Genomic DNA, 24,666 nt, shown 5'->3' on the forward strand with positions numbered 1-24,666 from the left:
CTCAATGAGGACTTACGACTATTTCTAAAGGAGATACCACCAAAAAAACAAAACAAAACAACCCACGAAGGCCAATCAAGCATGAAGATTTTTCCTTTGGTCTTGTGTTGATCAACTGGAAAGGCCAAAGGTTCAATGAAGTCCTAGATTTATAATATTTTGCCCCTTGAACCTTTGGCCTTTCCACTTGATCAGCGCAAGACCACAAGATAAATCTGCTGTCAGGGATGCCTCCCCAATACTTTAAACAATTTTGAAACAGGAGAGTGGTTTCAGTTTTATCCATTAAGGAAACCTCCAGTTAGAACAACCTATGGTCCCAGCAGGGTGCATTTTAAATGGACCAAGTGGGAGAGCAGCATTGTCATCTCTAAAGGCTACAGACAATATAAACGTTTATGTTTAGCTTTTAGCTGGTTTGGGTTGGGATTCTCTCAGTCAGAACAAGGGGAATGCTGTGAGATAAGGGTTTGTACATCCTTATCTGACACAGTGGGGCTTATGGATTCTTGAAGAACTTCAGGGAAACCAATATTTTTATCTGCTGATCCAAAACCTGTAAAACTTTGGATACAGGCAAGATCTTAATTGACTATAAGATGAAGAATCAGTCTCCTATTAATCCAAGGACAAATACTGTTAGCTAAAAGGATCAATGGACTATTGATAACAGTGACTGAAGTGTTTGGATAAATACTGAGATACTACAATATTTTTTTTAAAGGTCTGAAGAAATCCAGGGCCCACTATTTTATAGTGTAGCCTAACGTAATTTCTGAAAGATCAAAGGGAAAAGAATGCATGTGCTCTAAACTAGAGAATGGAACACAGGGATCAGCAACCTCTGGCATGCAGCCCGCCAGGGTAAGCCCCCTGACAGGCACATCCCTCGGCCCATGCCACTTCCCGCAGCCCTCATTGGCCTGGAGCGGCGAACTGCGGCCAGTGGGAGCCGCGATCGGCCGAACCTGTGGACGGGCAGGTAAACAAACCGGCCCGGCCCGCCAAGGTGCTTACCCTGGTGGGCCACGTGCCAAAGGTTGCCAATCCCTGGTGTAACATCAGCAGAGGTATTGACGTTTCTCTAGGAAGAAAAAATGGTAGATTTATTATCTAAGTAACTTTTAAACAAGATGATTATGGAAATGTTCATTTGCTATGCAATTGTATGGGACTTAGCTTCCAGTTGGTATTACATGCAGCATTTTGAATACAAAAGTTCTGTGATTTAACTTTGTATAATGTTTTCCAGAAAGTCCTGAACAGACAAACACTGTTCTATGATTTACCAGAGAAACTAAGTACATGGGTAAATATAAGAGTAGGTGTATATAATTTACTCCATTGTCCATCAACATTAGGAAAAAAATCTCTAAATCAGACATGTATCTGAAAGAATACCAATTACACCTCTACCTCGATATAATGCTGTCCTCGGGAGCCAAAAAAATCTTACCGCGTTATAGGTGAAACCGCGTTATATCGAACTTGCTTTGATCCACCGGAGTACGCAGCTCTCTCCCCCTTGCCCCCCGGAGCACTGCTTTACTGCATTATATCCGAATTCGTGTTATATCGGGTCGCATTATATCGAGGTAGAGGTGTACATTCCATTTTGCGCAGCTGTTCTCTTTGCTTGGTTACGTTAGTGTTGAATCCTAGTCTTTCAATAACACATGATTTGGAAATTGACAGGAATGAGAACTGGGGAGACTATTTCTGTATGACAAAGCACCAGGGCTAAGAATTAAAATAAATAAAAAATTTTTAAAAAATAGATTTGATGCTGAGTTTGAGAAAATTGCACTGGTTTTAATTTAAGCTGTTTTTAAACCAACTTAAGCAAAATTTTGTGTGGACACTTATTTTGGTTTAGCTTAAACAGATTATTAAACTTAAGTTAAACCAAAATATAAAGAGTGTCTATGAAGCCTTTTGTACTAGTTTAACTGAATTGGCTTTTAAAAAAAGATTGACACCTTTAAACAGGTGCAGCTTTCTCCTGCAGACAAGACCTACGTTGAACTCCTATGAGCAAGCCCTGATTTTTGGAAGCATTCAGTTCCAATTAAGTTCCGTGGGAGATGCTAGGAGCTCAGCACCACTGAAAAATAAGGCTATCAATTTAGGCACCGACATATAATTTTATTTTAGGCACCCTATTTTGGCTCAAGTGTACAGATTTACCCTCTCTGGTATGTTACTTTCCCCTGAAAGTTTGTACTTTAGCTAGGGGATGGGGTTGTTATACATCTTGTACAGATTTCAACACATGGTTCCTCCAGTCCTTCCCCACAAAAGGTTTACCATGACAGGTCAATGTATTTAGGGTATTTTTAATAGGTGAGCTTTTCTATATGGTTCTGCCATCTTAACCTGAAATGTGGATGTTGTAGCTGTAGACTGAAGTACTGTGCAAAAGCATTCAACCAATTGTCTGTCACTGTGGATCAACCATCCAAATAGATTCAAAAAGCGTGTATCATTTTATAGCATGCAAAATTACAACTACATGGTTATTTTTAAGAGGAAATTTTTTTTTGAAAGTAATGAGACCATTTGGTTTCCCTACATCCCTTAAAAAAAAAAAAAAAAGGCAAAAGTCAACCTTCCTCCAGCTAAGAAATCTGTCCTGCCTCCTTTAGAATTCAAGTAGAACATTTATTCCGTTAACATGGAAGTATTTAGGTTTTAGTTTTGTTTAACGTGTTGCACACGCTGCCGCTGTGCCAGATTCTTTGCATTGTTCCATTACATTTAAGTGGCCTTTCTCTTTTAGAGTTGTTTGTCTGAAGTCTTCTCTGACTTTTTCCAACAGATCTGGCTTGAAGATAACATCTAGTGCAGTCATTGCCAAAGCTTTTGCTGCACGTAGAGTGTAGAACTGTGCTTCTTGAGACCCTGTGGTAAAACCAAAACACCACTTCAGGTTAAAAATCTAGCCACCGAAAATCTGTACAACAGCAAAGCATTCAAATAAATTAATATTATTGGCAATAGAACAACCTTAAAAAAGTCAAAGTCTCAGTGACATCTAACTAAAACTAATATTACTTGTTTTACAGAAAGTCCTACTTGTAGAACGTAAAATGCCTGGAAATGAACAACTGAGGGATCCCATCTATTTCCCAGTGCCATATAATCCTGTCAGTATGTAGATTTTTTTCTAAACCTGTTACAGGAAGCTAGGCAGAAGGGACTGGAGAGGGTTTATGATAAGCTCTACAATAAAGCAGAGAGAACATAGCTTTAAAAATAAATGCCCAAACACTTCATTAAAGGAGGTAAGGCTGCCCAGTGGTGCCTCTCACCCTTCTAGAATGTGGGGTGGCGAACCTTAAACCTGAAAAGCAGAAAATAAAAATTTACAGTACATGCCACCACTGCAATGCAGCTTTAACTCTGCTGTGCTCAAGTGACATCCCAACACACACACACACTCTCTCTCTCTCTCTCTCTCACTCTATCCAGAATGGGTTGGAACCAGAACACATGACAACTGTAGGACATTTTGGCTAAGGCAAAACTCAGTTTTAGCTTGGGTGACAAACGTTACCACTCCTTCACCCTTGCCCAGAGGACTGCTTCTGACACACTGCCTTCACTAAGCCCCAGGGTCACATATGCCAGACCCCCCATGTTGACAATCCCCATGACAAAACCACTGTTGGTCTCCGCTACTAGCGCAGCCTAGAGAACTCAGCACTAAATGAGGCATAGTTGATCCCTCAAGGTACACATGCACTATTCTGCATATCACAGTGACAGCTGTGCCAATCTGCTCCAGCTAATCCCTCCACCATTCAGTTCAGCTACATCTAACAGTAAACGCAGTAAACTGCTCTGCCTCCACATTCCCAGCCCCGCGCATCCAGCCGCATACACCACCAGTTCCACCCTCCTCTCTGCCACTCCATTTTTATAACATGCTTGAAGGGGCCATGCTGGAATGCATACAGATAAATGATGCAATTTAATCTTAACTCTGCATTAAGTGTTTTGGCATTTTATTTCCTTGTTTCCTGCCTATCTTGGCCTCTGGACCTTTTTGTCACTTGCAGGGTGGTTTGTACAGTCATTGGTAGTAGAAAGGCTGTGGAAGAGCCCTTTGCGTATATGATTGTTTGTGGTGATTCCTCTTCAGAGCTGGAATATAGGTGCCCAGGGAAGAGAAGGTTGACCTGGAGTGTGTGGTTTTTTTTTTTTTTTTTAAATAAGTGTAAAGACATCTGTTTTCTCACTGAAGAGATTGGTTTTAAAGGACAAGTCCTCTATGCTGTTCTGAACCTCCCTGGGGAACCCCAAAAAGTGGAGCCATGACTCCCACTGAATTACTATTGCAGTCATCATAGATTTTGATGTGGTATCGGCTGCATCCACTGCAGAATGCGAGGTTTCAGACACACGTCTACCTTCCTCAACAAAGGGCTGGGGAACTGAGCCCTGTCCTGGGGAGTTTATCTTTGAAATCTAGTAACTGAATAGTTCATAAAATCATATTTCACTTACAGGGTCTAGTAGTTAGAAATTCTGAATAGGAGGCAGGTGGATGTCAATACCTTCCTCCCCAGAAGGTTAAGATGTTTAGCTCCCTTATTGGAAAGAGCAGCCCTGGGGTGTTGCTGCCTTAATCTTTCCATAGTTGCTTGTACTACTAGAGAGTCTGGGGTCAGGGTGAGTTAACAAGATTTCTGCTCCTTTTGCAGACACAAAGTAGCGCTTCTTAACCATTTTAGGAATAGAGGTACACGTTGCGGGTGCATGCCCTACGACTCCAACTGGTTCCATATGGAATTTGCTGGGAGTGCTAGCCAACTGGGTCTGGTGGGCTGCAGAATGCTCAAGAGCTTGGGCTGAATATCTTGAACTTCCTTAATAGAATTTGAAGCTCTGCTGCCACCCTTTACAATAGTCCTTGTTATTGCCTATGGTCACGGGGGCAGGGGAGGGGGGGAAAGAGGGGCTGAAGATGGGGCAATTGCCTCATCCATTGAGGAAGATAATATACTTGGGGGTACCACATGGTGGATCTAATTCATAATCTTCCTCTTCCACGTATCCTGTGGAGCTGGCTGCTGTCATCCAAAAGGAAAGGGATGGTGTGAGTCTCTGGTAGAGCATATGGATCTGGGGTATTGTGCATAAGGGTCCCAGGGTTCCCAATAGGGCCAATCTGAAGGGTCAAAGGTTGATTGGGGTGGACCCTAGGGCATTACCTAGGTTCTCTTGGAAGCCCTGTCTGTGCTAACCTCCCAAAGTTGAGGAGTTGACTGTTCGTCTTAGGCATCAGATTCAGCCAACAAGAAGGCCAGATCTAGCCCCAATGGTGGTACTGCCAGTATCAGTGGGAGTAAATTCCAGCTTGTGGATGAAATAGGGGAATGACTTCTTCAGGCGCATCCTCTTCTGGGATAAATATGTAATTCAGAAGGACCAGGCTTGAAAGTAGAGGAGATTGGAGGACCAGGAAGACTAAGATATCCTTTGTGGTAGAATATGTCACAGTTCTTCCTGGAGTACAAGGAGACCCGGTTGTCGTTCCGCCAGATCCAGTGCCATTACAGATTCTGTGTGTCCTTTTGGGACTGCCTGGGTACTGCTGTGGAGAGAGGGTCCTATCTGGAGCTCTTCATTGGTATTGGCAGTTGATGGTCCTTTGACTTATTAGAGATTGCAGTCAGCACTGGCTTTGCTCTGGTCTGCTTTCCCTTCATAGTTGAAAGGCCTAGGCCGACTAAAGTTCTTGGGACCTGCAAACAAAGACTCACCCTACTTGGAAGAAGTAAACAAAACAAAAAATCCCTTCTCCTGGACATTGGATTAGAGGGGGACATGTTTTTATACCCGTGAGAAGCCCGAAACAATTGGTCTTTAACTGAGCCAGCCTTTACTTGAGAGCTCATGTTCAGAGGGGCACTGCTTGAGGTCTCCAGATGATGCAGAGAAGGCAGACTCCCTGGCCTGGATCTGACTGGGGTCTCATGGTTTTTTCCCCATGAGCTACTTCCTCCGTCAGAACTCTACTCTCCCCTCAGGGTGGGACTGAGCAACAGATACTGCACTTGGCAGAGATATGAGCCTCTCCAAGGCAGTAAAGGGAGCATTGGTGGTCATCACTGAATGGGACATAGCAGGGGAAGGAGACAGAGTTTTCAAATCCCAGAATTCCTGGCAGAGTCCTACTCCTGAAAGGGGAGACAAAATAAGGTCATCGGGGTGAGTAAAATAAGCTACACTAACTATACAACTAAAAAAATCACTAATGAACTATATTCAATTATATTTACAGAGATGAAGACAAACTTGATGCAAAGATACTTCTGGACACTGGAGGATTCTGACTCAGGCCATGCAGCAGGAAGAAGGAACTGAGAGGCAGTTGGTCCACACTGCCCCTTATATTCTTGGTGCAGAGCAAGAGGAGAACTAGGGCAAAGGTGCAGACCAACGGAGGCTGTTTGCAAGATTTTCCTGGTCTCGGGGGTATGTATGCATGCCCATGTGTGGAATACACATAGGGACCAGCACTCCAGGAAGTCTAAGTTATGGTTTGACAAATGACTGGAATGCCTAGGCGGCAATGCTACTAACATTTAGTGTGTCAAAAACCAGAGCTTCCAGCCTGGTTTCAAAAACCCAGACAGCAACAGAAAGATTAAGACATTTTAAGCTAGGGCAAAAATTCCTTAACATACAAAGCATCATGCGTTAACCCTCTCAAAAATACTGAAAGACATCTCAGGGAACTCAAACAAAAAGGAGAGTTTCTAGACTAAGCCATATCAGAGATAAACTTCAATTTAAAGAGTTTTCAAAAAAGTTAACCTGGGGTATGTTTTCAGACCACCATAACTTAAAAATTCCTTTCCTGATTTTCAACTAAATTAAGATGCAACATGCATAATTTCAAAAAGACCAGATTTCTTTCTGAATAACTGTGGGGCACAAACTTGAAGAAGGAAGTCAGGCTTCTAACAGGAAGCTAGCTTCAACCTTAAATATGGGACACCTACCACCACTCAGTTTTCAATTTGAAAAATATGACAAGTATTCTCCAGCCAATTTTAGTTTCTATGGCTGTTTCAGCCTTTAAAAGTTACCTTTTTAACTGAGGAACAACTGTATAGCTCTTTGATCCCATCTTTTTTTTTTAAAAAGAGCACACAGTCAATTCTTGAAATATTTACTGAATAAATACCATTGTTATCTACGTACTTATTATGTGATCACTAATACCTGAGCACCTAAAACTTTACAGGCTTACCATAGCAGGATTCAAAACCAGTGCCCAAACTTGACAAGCACTTAATCTTCTGCATCTCCAGCTCTGCCAAGTGTTTGTATTTTGGTGGATTACTGTTGGTTAATTTACAGTAAATACTAATGGATCAAAACCAATGTTTTATATACATCCTCTTAACGGTTACTTATATCGGAGTACATTAGTCTCAAACAATTGCAAGAATATTTCTAGCAAGCTAATTAATAGCTGTTCAATTTCCATCCTATAATGCAACTTTTAAAGGCAACCTTTTATAGGAGAGATAAAGTAAAATAGGATGACATTCTTCAAAACTGTATGAGGCACACTTTAGGACTAGTACTTTATTGAATGTGGCTTTAACCATAAAGTGTTAGTGGACATTCTTCTATATTTAAAGTTTCAAAGAACACCTATAAATTAGAGCCCTGTTCACTTCAAAAGCAATTACCTGAAGCTGCAGTGTATGGCTCAGTATGGTTCAATGCATCTGAGCCAATGTAAAAATAGGGATGAATCCCAGGAATCACATACGTAACATTCCCAAAGTCAGTGGAACCTAGGAAGAGACAAAGAAGCTTGCTCAATGAACAAATATTATAATGTACAGCTTTTAAGACAAATAAAAAAAATCTGGGAGACACACCTGAACTGTAGTAAAACAGTACAGTACCACTATCTAGAACATCATATCTGGTCATGTTACTAACATGAGTCAATACTTACTTGATTTTGCACTTCTATTTAACAGCAGTGCACATGGAACAAGTTCACTCAAATACAGTGCCTCCTTACCACACAGATCAGTAAGTGCAGAGTTTTATAGGGATCCGTTCCTCCTTGGGGTTAGTGGCAGGATTTGAGATGACTGGAGATACGCGAGCCTTCTATAACCACTGTGCCCAAGGATCTGTGCCCACAATCAGGTACTTGCGGAGATCCACTAGTTCCTGTTTTCTAGAAGGCTTCCAAAGCTCAGCAGCACCAGGCTGGTGCCATCCCTCAAGTGCGAATACACAAAAGTAACATTCTTGAAGAACTTGATACCACAGTAAGCAGCAATTTCTGTGGCTTCTATCTATTCTCATTTGTGGGAGTCTAAGCAAACTGTACAACTCAAAGTAGGGCTGAGGAATTCTAGCGAAACAAGGATTGCAGAAGAGCCCTTGGAAAGTAAGGTCACTTCTAGATGCCAAATCAAGAGATTAATGTTTTATAAAGATGCCACACAGCAGTCCTGTAGATGTTTACAATGGGAACATTAGACACATGCCATCAGTGAGGGTCTCACCCCTGGTCAAGGGAGTTCTAACATCTTGAGGTAAGCATAGTATCTCAATGCACAGCATGAGCCATTTAGACAGGTGCTGAATGGAAACGGGATTCCCTTCATACTGATCATTCAAGAGTTACAAAGTGTTTCCTACTTGCTGAATGACATGTTCTATCCATATATGGAATCTAGTTTTCCCCTGGTGAGAATGAGGTTTTGGGAAGAATTTGTGAAAGAGGAATTCCTATTAGAACTCACTGCTCACCTCTTCTCACAACTGTGACCGGAATTAGAAAATTTATCTTTGAGGACAGATTAAATAAAGGGTTCTCTCAGACTCAAAAAATACCTCTATCAAGAACTGACAGATCCATGTCAAGACAAGGTCTTTGACTGGAAGGAAGATATTACTAGTTCCTTCAGTCAATCCACCACTAAGTCTTAAAGACTACAACTTTCCTTTGGAAGGCGATAGAGCGATTGCCAATAAAGAGACTTGAGAATCTTCATCTCATACAGTGAGAACAGAAAGTATAAGACTTTAAGTGGAGCAAGTAGTCCACAATAGACAAAATGGAAGCAGAACAGAAACATTGTTATCTCTTGCCCAAACAATGAACCTTTCCCACATTAGTAGTGTGGTCTGAATAAACCCCCATTTTGGCATAGCACATATCAGATGTATTTAAGGTCCAATGGCTCAGATTGTCAGACCATCTTCTTAGTCAACAGTTCAGAGACCTGGGGAGACAAAATGGAGGCTCCAGGAGTTCTATATGCTCGCATTGCCAAGCTCAAATCAGATTAAGAGAATTTTAACCTGTCTTGTTTTATTTTTCTGATCATTAGAAGAATACATGAAATTGTCAGAGACATCCTACTACTTTTTGCCCCAGCACATCAGAAGTGATCCATTACAGATTTCCTATGCATACCTCCTTTGGAGCAGAACTATAGGCATCTTTCTTGCTGTTGCTGGCAAAGAGGTAAAAAGGTAACCCATCTTCTGAAGATCATTTCACTACTAACTTAGAAAGAAATTATTTGTGATGAGCCTAAGGTAGCCAGATGTTGAGACACCATTATCAACTCAAACCATGCTATCAGAAAACTTTTTCAAAAACTGGGTAATGTTAGATTTTTTCCCTTCTTTTCACCATCTTGTGTTCCTCTATAGAGGAATACTATTTCTATCAGAAGTCTTCCGATCGCTGTGCATCCAAGCAACAGGACTCTGCCACCAGCTAATCAGATTGCTGTCACACAAGTTGCTTGACCTTTCTAGTTGCTGCCTAGGTAGTCAAATTTGATTCAGGAAACATTAACATTGGCTTGTGGCAGTCTCCATTGTGGAGATGCAGCCTTTGTGGCCACAGTTCTGTGCCTACTTCAACAGAGAAGGTCCAACTACTAAAGGGGCAGAAGTGTGCCTTGAAGCGAATACTGAAACTTTGGTCAGATCACTGAGCATATAATAGAACCCAGTAATTATCATCTACCTATCTCACAAACATGAATGGAGGAGGGAAAATCCAAAGATTTCAAGAAGCTTCACTATGGAGTCCTAGCTTTTAACAGTGATGTTTTCGAGAACTGCTGGCTCCCTCGCAACCTGCCTCAGTGTCTTATGTGGAGGCTCTGCTTCATTCTGACAAGTCAAAGTATGCTATCATCTCAATTGTTGGGGCCTCATGCACACGAAGCTGTTGGTCTTGAAGGAATAAAAAAGATCTTGTAGTGAAGCTACACCACAGGGTGTAAGGGGAATCAGGTCATGGCACTGAAAGCCATAATGGCACCAAGTCAAAGCCAGATCAGGTTCACACTTAGGGCTTTCTCCTTCACTCGAGGCTAGTTCTGTGCCAGATAAGCAGAGTATTGAAGTGCGCAATTTGAGGGATTAGAGTAATTCTTCAAAACCTGCTTAACCTCCTAGGGCAACACCTGCAAGCAGATTTGCACATTTGACTTCTCTGTGGTACAGACATTGCAGAAGCAACTGACGTGTCTTCCTTCTCTATCAATTGTGAGAACAGATATCCTAAAAGAATATATTGAATCCACATTCAACCTTTAAGCCATTAAGCCTCTTACCTTAAAAGAAGCAGAGACCTTATAAATAGTGACAGAAACACTCAATACACAAAACAAAGGCCAGGCCATAGAGAAACTTGAGTTTCAAGGTCTCCAGAGGCCAGTTCCTAAGTCAGAGTTCCTGGGTTTCTCTCATTTCCCACCATGACAATGAAAGAACACCACAAAAAGTTGTGAAGACCCACCAATCTGAATGAAGGCCAGGAGGAAGTCAGTAAAAGATATCCAATGCCATTAATGCTGGATGGGATGAAGAAAAGCTAGAGCAAGAGTAGCTAGAGATGGGCAGCTTTTGCAGGGGACCATGGTCAAAGCTGGAAGGTTCTGAGGGCAATTGTTAAAGATCAGGAGGGGGAGTGAACACCACTAGTAGGGAATTCATGCTCTTTCTCTTGGTCCATAAAGGCAATGGTAGCAAGAATTTAACAGCTTTGGGCATTTCACCTGTTTTGTGATGGAAGGCCAAGACTCTGCAGTGAGAATCTCCCCAGCATTTCCTTACTAAATTCTACACACTTTGGGTGTCAGTGATAGATATGTTTTGGGGGGATTTTGTGGTCTAATTTAGGATTTTTAGAAAAAAGCAACACTTTGCTTTTCATCTTTAGAACTTGGTGTTTCACCTATACAAACAAATTTGCAGTAATCAACATGAAAGTATGGGTTAATATAGTCCTTTTGAAGAGTGTGATTTACTCATTTGCCTTCCTTACTGATCAGTTATCTTCACTTAATTTCCCCTCATGCCCCCATTTCCACTTGGAATATATGCAGTTAATAAGAAATCCTGATCAAGTTCTGACATTTTAAGTCAGCTAATAGTCAAAGCAACCTTTGAGAGATCTCACCTCAAAAATGAGATAAAAACAAGTTCCACAGTTACCTGATGGACCATTCAAAAAAGACTCATCTGCAAGGAATTCCATTCCAAGCTCTTTTCCATTCTCTATGTAAGTTTTCTGCAAGCTCTTGTTCTGAAGCACATTGTAGTAGTCATTCCTTCCACCTTTGATTTCCACCTCACCAAGAAAAGAGAATGGTTACATTTCCATACCAATACAAAGCTAAGTTTAACCAAATAGGTCATGTTTTTAAACAAATCAACACTTCATTTACATTTTATAGCCTATGGATATTGAGAGCAAAGTTTAAGAGCGTAATTTTCTTTTCAAAAGGAGTGAGCCTTTGACTGTCAGCATTTAGTCAATTACTGCTTGGACCAAAAACAAAGTTGGGGGAGTTCTGACAGTTTCACACTAGGAAGCCAAGTTCCAGAAGCAAGAATCCTGGTGGAAAGCATCTTTAGAAAAAGGACAGTTACCTGTTCCGTAACTGGCGTTCTTCGAGATGTATTGCTCAGGTGTATTCCACTATAGGCGTGTGTGCTTGCCACGTGCACTGGTGCCGGAAGTTTTTCCCTTAGCAGTACCCGTAGTGGGGGAGCCCGGCTGTGACCCCTGGAGTGGCGCCTGTATATCGCGCCATAAAGGGGGCTGCGTGCTCCCCCCACCCTCAGTTCCATCTTGCCAGACAACTCCGACAGAGGGGAAGGAGGGCAGGATATGGAATACACCTGAGCAACACATCTTGAAGAACGCCAGTTACGGAACAGGTAACTGTCCTTTCTTCGAGTGATTGCTCATGTGTATTCCACTATAGGTGACTCCAAGCTATACCTGATGGAGGTGGGTAGGAGTTAAGTTTTAAGGGTTACCCGGGCGGAGAACTGCCCTACCAAACCCTGCGTCATCCCGCGTTTGGGAGACGATCACATAGTGCGAGGAGAAGGTGTGGACAGAGGACCACGTAGCAGCCCTACATATGTCCTGAATAGGGACATGAGCCACATAGGCCGCTGATGAGGCCTGAGCTCTCTTCAAATGAGCCTTCACTATAGGAGGCGGGGGAACCCCTGCCAGGTCGTAACAGGTGAGAATGCACGAGGTGATCCAGCGGGAGATCCGCTGGGTGGAGACTGGTCGCCCCCTCGTGCGCTCGGCCGATGCAATGAACAGCTCGGGGGGGACTTCCTAAATGGCCTGGTTCTGTCTAGGTAAAAGGCCAGCGCTCTGCGGACATCTAACATGTGCAAGCAGCGTTCCTCATTGGAGGAATGGGGCTTAGGACAGAGGACCGGGAGGAAAATATCCTGATCCATGTGAAAAGCCGAGACTACCTTCGGCAAAAAGGCAGGGTGAGGGCGCAGCTGAACCTTGTCCTTATGGAAGACTGTATACGGTGGTGCAGAGGTCAGGGCCCTGAGCTCCGAGACCCGGCAAGCTGAAGTGATAGCCACTAAGAATGCCACTTTCCACGATAAGTGGGATCACGAACATGTGGCTAAAGGCTCGAAAGGAGGCCCTGTGAGGCGGGAGAGCACTAGGTTCAGGTCCCAGAGCGGGACCGGGGGTCTGGCGTAAGGGAATGCCTGATCTAACCTCTTTTAGAAACAGGGACGTCATGTGATGTGAAAACACCGAGTGGCCCTGCACCGGGGGGGTGGAAAGCTGAAATGGCCGCCAGGTGCACCCTGATCGAGGAGGGCACCAGCCCTTGGGTCCTAAGGGACAAGAGGTAATCGAGGACGAGCTAGATAGATGCAGAAGAGGGAGAGGAGCCCCTATCCCTCGCCCACATGGAGAACCGATACCATTTGGCCAGGTAGGTTCGACGTGTGGTGGGTTTCCTACTCTCCAGCAGGACCTGTCTCACATCCTCAGAACATCTCCCTTCCTCCTCATTCAACCACGGAGCAGCCACGCTGTCAAGTGGAGCACGGCCAGGTTGGGCTGGAGGAGATGACCTTCCTCCTGGGAGAGGAGGCCCGGGCGGAGCAGCAGCCTGCAAGGGGGGGGCCACTAAGAGTTGCAGTAGGGTCCCATACCAATGTTGACGGGCCCAGTCCAGGGCTATGAGGATAATCCGCGCCCCGTGTGACTTCACCTTCTGTAGGACCCTGCCTATCAGGGGGAAAGGCGGGAAGGCGTAGAACAGGGGCCCCGACCACTGGAGCAGGAACGCGTCCGATATCGCACCCTCGCCCTGGAGCAGAATCGTGGACATAGGCGATTCTGGGCAGTGGCGAACAGGTCTACCTGGGGAGTGCCCCACTCTAGGAAGAGGCACCTGGCCACTTCCCTGTGCAGGGACCACTCGTGCTATTGGGAGAAAACCCTGCTCAGGTGATCCGTGAGCGTGTTGCTCTTGCCGGGCAGGTAAAAGGCCCTCAGGAGGATGTCGTGGGCTATACAGAACTCCCACAGAAGCTGGGCTTCCTGGCACAAGGCCACGGAATGTGTTCCCCCTTGCCTGTTGACATAATACATTGCGGTCGTATTGTCCGTGAGGACTCTGACCACCTTCCCCCCTATGTACTGGCGGAAGGCCACGCATGCCAGGCGCACGGCCCTGAGCTCCCTGACATTTATGTGCAGGGCCAGATCCTCGGGTGACCACATGCCCTGGGTCCTGAAGCCCCGCACGTGGGCTCCCCATCCCAGGTCCGAGGCATCCGACACCAGATCTAGTGAGGGAGGGGGCTCTCGGAAGGGAATACCCCGAAGCATGTTGCTCGGGAGGGACCACCATTGCAGGTCTGCCACCACCGTGGGTGGCAATGTGACGACCTTATCCAGGCCGTCCCTGGCCTGGGAGTACCGGGAGGCCAGCCAGAGCTGAAGGGGCCTCATCCTGAGCCTGGCATGTCGCACCACATGGGTGCATGCTGCCATATGGCCTAGGATTTGAAGGCACACCCGTGCCGTAGTTACCGGGAAGGCCGTGACCGAGGCGATGAGAGCCGTGGCCACCCGTGAGTCTAACAGCGCCCCTATGAAGTGTATGCGCTGAACCAGGAGTAACGTGGATTTCTCCTCGTTTACCACTAGGCCTAGAGCTGCGCAAGTGTTTAGCAGGAAGTTCATTTGCTCCTGCACCTGAGACTTGCCCTTGAGCAGCCAGTCGTCGAGGTAGGGGAAGATCTGCAGCCCTTTCCTCCTGAGGTGGGCCGCCACCACTGCCATGCACTTTGTAAAGACCCTGGGGGCCGTAGAAAGGCCAAAGGGAAGGACCGTAAACTGGTAGTGGTCCTGACCCACTAGGAAATGGAGGAAGTGCCTGTGACCCTCAAAAATATGGATGTGAAAATACGCATCCTGGAGGTCCAGAGCCGTGAACCAATCCCCCGGGTCTAGGGATGGAATAATAGAGGCCAGAGATACCATGCGGAATTTGCAACGAACCAGGAACTGGTTGAGATTCCACAGATCAAGGATGGGCCTGAGCCCGCCTTTCGCCTTCGGGATCAGGAAATACCTGGAGTAAAATCCCTTGCCCTGGAATTCCCGAGGTACCCTCTCCACAGCTCCCAGGGAGAGGAGGCGCGCTACCTCCCGGCCTAGAAGGGGGGCATGCTCCAGGTCCCCGGCCGGCTCCCAGAACGGAGGATGGTGGGGAGGGGGCGAAACGAACTGCAACCTGTACCCCTGGGAGACGGTGCTGAGGACCCATCGGTCCGACGTTATACGGGACCACTGTAGTCGGAAGGCAGATAAACGGTTGGCAAAACTCAACTTTATTAACTGGGGGGTTTCCCTGGCAACAGGCCCGGTGACCCCCCGCAACGAGTCAAAAACGCCTCTTCCCTGGCCTCTTGCCCTTCGAGGGGCCAGGACGTGGGGCCGAACGGGACTGGCGCTGGGATCTACGCCTCTGCTCCCTCTGCCTCTTGGGCGGGGGCTCGTATCTGCCCCAAGCCGGGGGAGCTGAGGTTTGAGGCCTGGGCTTGTCCTTGACGGGCGGGACATACAGGCCTAGCGTCTGCAGGGTGGTGCGGGAATCCTTCATCCCATGCAGACGCGTGTCCGTCTGGTCTGCGAACAGGGCCTTCCCGTCGAACGGCAGGTCCTGCATGATGGACTGGGACTCCACGGACAGCCCCCACAGCGATAGCCATGACGCCCTTCGCATGGAGATGACCGAAGCCATCAAACGGGCCGCTGTGTCCGCTGCATCGGAAGCCGCCTGGAGGGCTGCTTTGGCCGCCGCCACACCCTCATCAATCAAGGCCCGGAACTCCCTCTTGTCCATGTCCTGAAGGAGGGGTTCAAACTTTGGGAGGGACCCCCACAGATTAAAATCATATCGGCTCAGCAGTGCCTGGTGGTTAGCTACTCTGAGCTGGAAACTTGCCGAGGAATAAACCTTTTTTCCAAAGGTGTCAAGTCTCCTAGCATCCTTATCCTTGGGGGTGGGCGCGGGCTGGCCATGCCTCTCACGGTGGTAAACGGACTCTACCACCAGAGAGTTCGGGGCCGGGTGGGTGTAGAGGTATTCGTGCCCCTTTGTGGGCACAAAATACTTCCTCTCGGCCTTCTTCGAAATAGGCCCCAGGGAGGCCAGGGTCTGCCAAAGGCCAGTGGAAATATTGGCCACCCCTTGGTGCAGAGGAAGGGCCACACGGCCCGGTGCCGAAGAGGTCAAGACATTGAATAAAGTGTCCGAGGGCTCCTCCATCTCCTCGACCTGGAGCTGGAGGTTCGATGTCACTCTTCTAAGCAGCCCCTGATGAGCCTTAAAGTCCTCCTGAGAGATAGGAGGTGGCACCGCAATGGACTCGTCCGGTGCCGAGGAGGCAGCTGGCACCGTGCCTTCAGTGTCCGGCGGCACCGTTGGGCCGAACTCTGGACCCGGGCCCGGTGGTTCGGTGTCCGCAGCCTGGTCACAGTGCTGAGGCAGAGATGCTGAGTGGACCCGAGAGGCCCCGGCACGGGGGCCACGGTGCCCACTGGCACCATTGTCCTTGCCAGGGTGCCCCCTGCCACTGAGACGCGTGGGGCCCGGCAGAGCCGCTTGCTCCTGCGCTGCGGCCCGGAGAGGGGCGGCTGGGCGCTGACGCTGAGGTCATTGACAAGCGCACGGTGCCATACGATCAGCTGGAACGGTCCCGGCCATGACGTCTCCGGCCCCGAGATTTCGACCTCGACGATGAGGACAGGTAAATCTCCGAGGTGCTGTCTCTCGACTCCCATCGGCGACCGGGGCTACGACGTCGCGGTGCTGGGGATGCCCGGGATGCACTCCGAGCACGGCGTCTATCGTGGCGGGTGCTGGAGTAAGAGTGCCGGTGCCATCGGCATCGAGGACCGCTCCTCTCACTCTGGCTAGAAGAGGATCGGCGTCGCCTCTTGTCCTGGCGCCTGCGGTCCCTGCGACCGGAGGAGTCAGACTCACTCCCAGAAGACCCGGCCCGCGGGGTGGAAGTTTGTCGCGGGCTTCGGGCAGGACCTTCAACCCGGGAAGGCACCTCCGTCTCCGATGCCTCCGGGGAGGGCTGATGTGCGCCCAAGGGCGGCTTCCCTCGGGACCGGGGGCCTGAGTGAGGTGGCTTTCCCGGCACCGGTAGGGCGAGGATGTCGCACGTGGCCTGGGCTGCCTCTGGTGTTGAAGGCATCCTCACTTCAGGAGAGGCTCGCGCAGACGGAACCGGACTACTCCGCTCAGCCTGAGTCGGAGGTCAAGGTCCCGACGGGGATCATGGGCTGCCCAACTCGGGTCTGGCCTCACCCCTCTCCTTATCTCAGCGCTGCTGAGTCTTCCCTTGCTTCTTAGCCGGGGAGCGGTGCCGACTGGTAGATGGTGCCTCACTGCGCACCGAAGACTCGGTGCCCTGCGCTGGGTCGGGTCAACGCGTCGGTGCCGGGGCCAGTGCCAACTCCATAAGAAGGGATCGGAGTCAGATCTCACGTTCTCACTTCGTCCGAGGCTTAAACGACCTACAGATCTTGCAACGCTCACTGAGGTGAGCCTCGCCCAGACAGCGAAGACACTGGGAATGTGGATCGCTTCTGGGTATAGGATTGCGACAAGAGTCGCACGACTTGAAGCCTGGGCCAAGGGGCATGCCCCGAGCCAGGCTAAGCACTAGAGAAACTGTTCACTCACGAAAGGGATACCACTAAGGCTATAAGTGCTGCAGCTAAGGCTGGAGCAGAAGTTCCGACTACCTTCACTGGCGGCAAGAAGGAACTGAGGGTGGGGGGAGCACGCAGCCCCCTTTATGGCGCGATCTACAGGCACCACTCCAGGGATCGCAGCGGGGCTCCCCCACTACGGGTACTGCTAAGGGAAAAACTTCTGGCACTGGTGTACGTGGCGAGCATGCACACCTATAGTGGAATACACATGAGCAATCACTCGAAGAACAGAAGTTATCAAGGCCTGGTCTATGCTACAACATTAGCTCAACATAAGTCACCTTACGTTGACCTATTTCTGTATGTGTCTATGCTCAAATTGGTCTTCGGCCAAAATAAGTGCCCCATTACAGTAACAGTAAAACCACCACACTCCCCATCCCAAAAACTGATGACTTATGGTCAACCTACTGAGGTTGATGCAGCACGAGTGTAGAGACTGACTGATCTCCATCGACCCTGACACAATGCCCCATTCCCTGCATCAGTGACCATTGTGGTCATAATGGTGAATTCCATTGCCCAAGAGTCACAGAGATCAGAAACCACACACTTCCTCAAAAATACCCCCGTTATTTTTGAAATGCCTTTTCCTGATTGGCCAGCATGGTGAGCACACCTAGCAGTTCTCCTTTGTTGGGCAGCTGCACACAACTGATCATGATGGCTCCATGCAATAGACGTGCTCTTGCCTGAAGCAGACAAAAGATATTGGATCTCCTGGGTCTGTGGAAAGAGAAGAGACTGTGCAAGCACAGCTACAAAACAGATGTACAAAGGTGGACATCTAAGAAAAGACTGCATAGGGGATGCAAGCAAAGGGGTATGACAGGGATCAGCATCAGGAAGCGAAGGAACTGCGCCAGGCAAACTACAGGATCAGGGCGGACAACAATTGATCTGGTGCTGAGCTGCAGACCTGCTGGTTTTACAACGAGCTGCATGCCATGTCTGACAGATACCACAAGCACTCTGCAGACCACCATGGATACCTTGGAGAAGACCAAGACAGTGTCACCAGTCAAAGTATAGACGAGCCAGATGAAGGGGAAGGGACCTTAGATAACATGGGCATGCATTTTTCCTTACATTTAAATTTAAAGATGGCACCCAGCCCAACCCCAAATTAACAAGACACAGGTACTGGCTTTTTATTCTTTTACTAGTACAAGGAGACAGCAATACAACAAACAGAGGTATAGCTGGTATCTGCTTTCCATTCCTTTGTATGCAGAGAGGCCACACAGAGCAGTTTGATTTGTACATAAGGACTGTCCCTTGTATCTTCCTGAGAGATCCGGATTGAATTTTCATGAACACACTCCACAATCCTCACCCAAAGATTTCTAGGAATGGTAGCCTTATTTCTTCCCCTGCAGAACACTTTCCCATGCCACTCCACAATGAGTTTGGCTGCTACCATTGCAGTAAACAGGCTAGTGGCATATAGGCCCAGGCAGCTTCAGGACACCAATAGCAGCTGTGCTCCTTTGCTACTCGCAGGAGAGAGAGATCCACTAAAACCACCACTGCCTGTGGAAATATTCAGTGCCATTGCTCTCTACTCATACCCATGCAATAGGGACTAAAACGTTATTGTTCCTGAGGATTCCTTCCCCGCTCCCAGCAGGCTATGCTTACCATGGCTGGGGTTGGAGAATGGGGCTGTGAAGAGTTGCTCCAAAGCTTAAGTGTCAATAAGCATGTCTTATTAAAAGTTTTTATGGGAAAAAAGGAAGGGAGTTTTTAAATTTATCTTTCTGTTGTCAGGGTATATCCAATGATATGTCGTTTTTTATCAGCAGCTGCTGCGGCCTCAAAGTATGCCCCTTCCACACCCACAAAACACCCGATTCTGATGACAAAGAGAAAGAAAAGGATGTTCAGTGAGATCCTGCAAGCCAGTGCTGCACCAGAGTGCGAACAAAGGACCTGGATGGCCAACATGGCAGATGGCACAGAGAAGGAAAGAGTGGACAAGAGAAAAGCCCAGGACAAGGAGAGGGAAAAATGAACCAGGACATAAGGGTTTTTTCAGTCAGCAAACTCAGCTGCTACAGACCCTGGTGGACAGACAGGTCAAAAAATCCCAGGCTCTCTGCCCTTTGCAGACCTTGGAGAACTCCATGGTAGGAGTTCCCAACATCCTTCAGCATATCACAGGGCATCACAGGCTGCAGCCTTACCCCTACCACTCCATCCTGTGGGACAGCAAGGAAAACGCTGGCTTCACATAGACCAACTGTGGTTCTCACAGGTCAGTGTATATGTGGCCAAAACAGATTACATTTATGCATTGAAATAGCAAATATTTGTCTGTTTTTCCAATTTTAAAATTCTGTTCCGTTAATTTATCTTAAAAATTTGTATTGCATTGCCTGTTTCTGCACAGAGTGGCAAAAACAGTGCAAAAAAACAAACTTCTATTTTTTTGAAAAATAAAATTATCATTATTAGTTCACAAACATCTCCGAATGCATAGCAATAATCTAAGAACCCAGTGCTTATAAATGTACAGCACCACAGAACTTATAGGTTCAGGAAATCACCCAGCCATATTAATAAAGGTAGCGCAAACACTACATAATTCCTAACAGCACCCAAAGCTTCAGGCCCAGGCACAGAACTCTACTGTAGTTGACCATTAAATTCTCTTTCAAAGCCTCCCTCAGCCACATAGCTCCACACTGAGCTCTTGTAATGGCCCTTGTGTCTGGCTGTTCAAACTCAGCCACCTTAGCCCTCCACTCTGGCAGCAGATTTTTCCCCTTTGCCTCACAGATGTCATTCAGGCCACAACAATATTTTTCTCCCTGAGATCCAACCTAGTGAGTAACGACCACCAACGTACCGTCAATGTACCAAAAGCACATTCAACTGGTTTCTGCACCTGCTGAGCCAGTAGTTGAATCTTTCCTTGGTGCTGTCAAAGTGGCCAGTGTACAGCTTCCTGAGCTCAGAGAGCAAAGGGTAGGCTGGATCCCCAGAATCACTGTTGGCATTTCAGTATCACCAATTGTAATCAACCAGTCAGGAAAGAATGTTCCTGTGTTCTTAAATATGCACGTCATGCACTTTCCCTGACTAACCCCCTCTGATATCAATTAAACATCCACAGTGATCCAACAACGCTTATATAAACGTAGCAAAGTAGCCCTTCCTGTTGATGCACTCTGTGGCAAGGATGTCTGGTGCCAAAATAGGGATATGTATGTCATTTATCACCTCACTGCAGTTTGGGAACCCCACCGCAGAAAATCCATCCACTATGTCCTGCACATTGCCAAATATCAAGTCCTCCATAGCAGAAGATGACTAATGGCCTTACGCACTTGTATGACAATAGCCATGTGGGCATAGTTAAAGTTAGCTTACGTTTAGTTAAGAAAATAGTTTTGTGGTTTGTGGCTGGTATAGAAAAGGCCCCAATCAGCAAGTAAAAGGTCATGAGAATAAGTAATATTGCTTACAGTGTGGGAAAGATGTATGGTCCAAAAAGTAAGTGAAAAGCTGCAGTAATAAGACAAAGGAAAACTGTCTTAAAAGAAACAAGCATAAATCTTCCCACTGTTCTACTGCTAAACAAGGACGACTGGGGAAGGAGATAAGAAAGGAAGGCCTTGGAGAAAGGAAAGTAGCAAGGATGAACTGATTCAAATTGGGTTTTTGATAAAGCTGAAATTAAATGAAGTGTCTGAAGAGAGATAAATTTGAACGTTCTTTGTCAGACCCTTCCTGACCATTCTGGGGCACACCAGAATGTGATGTCATCCCTCCTCCGGCCTATTTGTAAGTATATTGCTCATATGCTTATAAATATTTTGCTACTGTATTAGGTGTAGTGACTGCTTATTTTTAGGCAGTTACACATTTAAAGCAATTGTATAAATACCATTTGGCCTTTGGATTTAATAAAGGAATTATAGTTAAATTTGTGTCTGGTGGTTTCAGACACTAAAATTAATAATTTCAAATATAAATAATTCCAACAAACCCCAAGCATTTATTTTCCAGCTCCAAAATGATTTCCCCCTAAATAGCAGCAATCTAGCATAGCAAGTTCCAGAATGCTATTTGCCACTTGCTTCTCCACTCTCAATGAAGATCTCATTCTGCTATGTCTGCGAGGGAAAGGAGTTATTTAAGTTAAGCGCTAATGTGGACACAAGAACAAAGGGATATAAACTGGCTATCACCAAGTTTAGCCATGAAATTAGACAAAAGTTTCTAACCATGAGAGGAGTCAAGTTCTGGGACAGCTTTCTAAAGGGGAAAGGGGAGCAAAATACCTAACTGGCTTCAAGACTGAGTTTGGTAAATTTATGGAGAGGATGGTATAATGAGACTGCCTGCAATGGCATGTAGCCAATCTGCAACTGCTGGCAGCAATTATTTCCAATGGGTGGTGATGGGACACTAGATGGGGAAGGCTCTGAGTTACTGCGGAGAATTCTTTCCCAGATGTCTGGCTGGTAGGTCTTGTCTACATGCTCAGAGTGTAACTCAGAGGTTCTCAACCAAGGTACACGTACCCCTGGGGGTACGCAGAGATCTTCCAAGGAGTACTCCACTCATCTAGATCAGTGTTTCTCTACCTGGGGGTAGCGACTCCCAGAGGGATCATGTGACAGGTTTAGGGGGAATTGCACGTGCAGGGCCGGCATTAGAAGGTGAAAAGCAAGGCAACTGCCTGGGGCCCCAAGCCACAGGGGACCCCGCAAAGCTAAGTTACATCCTTCAGCCCTCGGCAGGGGGCCTCGGGCTTCAGACAAGACTCACAAGTGAAAAACAGGCTCAAGTATCACACTGAAACCTAAGTACAATACAGTAGAACCTCAAAGTTATGAACACCAGAGTTATGAACTGACCGGTCAACCATATACCTCATTTGGAGCCAGAAGTATGCAATCAGGCAGCAGCAGAGATTAAAAAAATAAAAATAAAAAAGCAAATACAGTACAGTACTGTGTTAAATGTAAACTACTAAAAAAATATAAAGGGAAAGTTTAAAAAAAGATTTGACATGGTAAGGAAACTTTCTGTGCTTGTTTCATTTAAATTAAGATGGTTAAAGGCAGCATTTTTCTTCTGCATAGTAAAGTTTCAAAGCTGTATTAAGTCAATGTTCAGTTGTAACCTTTTGAAAGAACAACCATAACGTTTTGTTGAGTTACAAACATTTCCGAGTTATGAACAACCTCCATTCCTGAGATGTTCGTAACGGAGGTTCTACTGTATTTATATTCCAATCAATTTATTTTATAATTATATGGCAAAAATAAGAGTTAGCAATTTTTCAGTAATAGTGTGCTGTGAAACTTTAGTATTTTTATGCCTGACTTTGTAAGCATGTAGTTTTTAAGTGAGGTGAAACTTGGGGTACAAAAGAGAAATCAGACTCCTGAAAGGGGTACAGCAGTATGGAAAGGCTGAGAGCCACTGCACTAAGCGACCTGCAATTCTGTTCCTGCTAGAATGCCTGAAATAGAACAGATAATCCAAACCACTTCCCCATCAGTTTAGACTATGATTTTCAAAAATGAATTTGCAAGCAAGATCAACATCAGGTATCTGCTGCATTGAGCCATGTGTAAAATTGTGGTTTCTGTTTGCAAGAGGTGATGCTGCTGAAAAAAGCAGAGGGGCTTGATTGCAACATTTCATTCCATACATTTCAGCTTGAGCGAAAGGCACGGCACAAACACCTGCTTCTTGGCTGTGACTTGTCAGCTATGGGCTAGCCCAGGGGTAGGCAACCTATGGCACATTTGTCCGAAGGCGGCACGTGAGCTGATTTTCAGTGGCACACTGCCCAGGTCTTGGCCACCGGTCCGGGTGGCTCTGCATTTTAATTTAATTTTAAATGAAGCTTCTTAAGCATTTTAAAAACCTTATTTACTTTACATACAACAATTGTTTAGTTATATATTATAGACTTATAGAAAGAGACCTCCTAAAAATGTTAAAATGTATTACTGGCACGCGAAACCTTAAATTAGAGTGAATAAATGAAGACTCGGCACACCACTTCTGAAAGGTTGCCGACCTCTGGGCTAGCCTCTGTGGTCTGACACATCAGTAGTATACTGCTTGATAGCTCTCATCACCATGCAATTTTGACAGGTCTGTATGCCCAATTAGGGTTTATGTCCCGCCTTCCCACCCCGTTTCCAGTGGTGCCAAAGTTTGGCGCCGTCGACCATTTGGAAATTTTTTGTGTGTGTATGTGTTTGACTAGGGGAAGTGTTGTGTATGTTTGTGCTTGGGTACATGGAGAGAAAAAGGTTGAAAGAAGAGAGAGAGTGTAAAGATGAAAAAAGAAAGTTTGAGTAAAGTTTAGAGGAAAAAAGGAAAGAAAGGTTCTTTGGGGTGGTTGAGTTAGGAGAGAGGTTGGTAAAGACAGGTTATTCAAGAATAGAAAGATAGAACTTAAAGAAAAAAGGAAATATTTGTTTTTAAAGGGTTAGTTTAAGAAAAGAGTAAAATAATATTGAAAACTAGGTTTAAAAAGGGCATTTACTAAGGCAAAGCCTGTTTGGTAACCACAGGGTTAAAAAAGTGAATAAAAAAGCCTTTACATTATTTAATACCAGGCTAGGTTAAGAAAAGAGCCTTTAAAAACATTAAAAATTGTGTGTGGGTGTGGGTGTGGGTGTTTGAATAGGGGATGTGTTGTGTGTGTTTGTGCTTGGTTACATTGAGAGAAAAAGGTTGAAAGGAGTGAGAGAGTTTAAAGATGAAAAAAAGTTTGAGTAAGGTTTAGAGAAAAAAGGAAATTTGACAGAAGAGAGGTAAGTTATTCAAGAAAAGAGGCTGGTAAAGGCAGGTTATGAAAGAATAGAAAGATAGAACTTAAAGAAAAAAGGACATTTATTTTTAAAGGGTTAGTTTAAGAAAAGAGTTAAATAATATTGAAAACTAGGTTTAAAAAGGGAAAGGCAAAACCTGATTGGTAAGCCCATGGTAAAAAAGTGAATAAAAAAGCATTTAAAAACATTAAAAACTAGGTTTAAAAGGGGAATTTACAAAGGCAGAGCCTGTTTGGTAAGCACAGGATAAAAAAA

The 24,666-nt window shown here is 45.9% G+C and overlaps 1 protein-coding gene across 2 annotated transcripts in view; it reads right to left on the reverse strand.

Moving 5' to 3' along the window:
* Positions 1 to 1,540: 1,540 nt before the first annotated feature.
* The window catches only part of PM20D2 (peptidase M20 domain containing 2), a 44,930-nt gene continuing 21,804 nt past the window's right edge, over positions 1,541 to 24,666 (reverse strand). The window contains exons 5-7 of one of the 2 annotated variants that reach the window (XM_024202734.1): positions 11,512 to 11,647; positions 7,713 to 7,820; positions 1,541 to 2,901 (exon numbers count right to left, since the gene is read on the reverse strand). In XM_024202734.1, the coding sequence (XP_024058502.1) occupies positions 2,702 to 2,901; positions 7,713 to 7,820; positions 11,512 to 11,647 (444 nt within the window). In that variant the 3' untranslated portion in view covers positions 1,541 to 2,701. Of the gene's footprint in view, positions 2,902 to 7,250; positions 7,357 to 7,712; positions 7,821 to 11,511; positions 11,648 to 24,666 lie in introns of those variants that run through there. The other variant, XM_024202735.1, reaches the window with a different exon arrangement.

The sequence above is a fragment of the Terrapene carolina genome, unplaced genomic scaffold, assembly GCF_002925995.2.
Source record: "Terrapene carolina triunguis isolate 2854851 unplaced genomic scaffold, T_m_triunguis-2.0 Scaffold42, whole genome shotgun sequence".
Lineage (NCBI taxonomy): Eukaryota > Metazoa > Chordata > Testudines > Emydidae > Terrapene > Terrapene triunguis.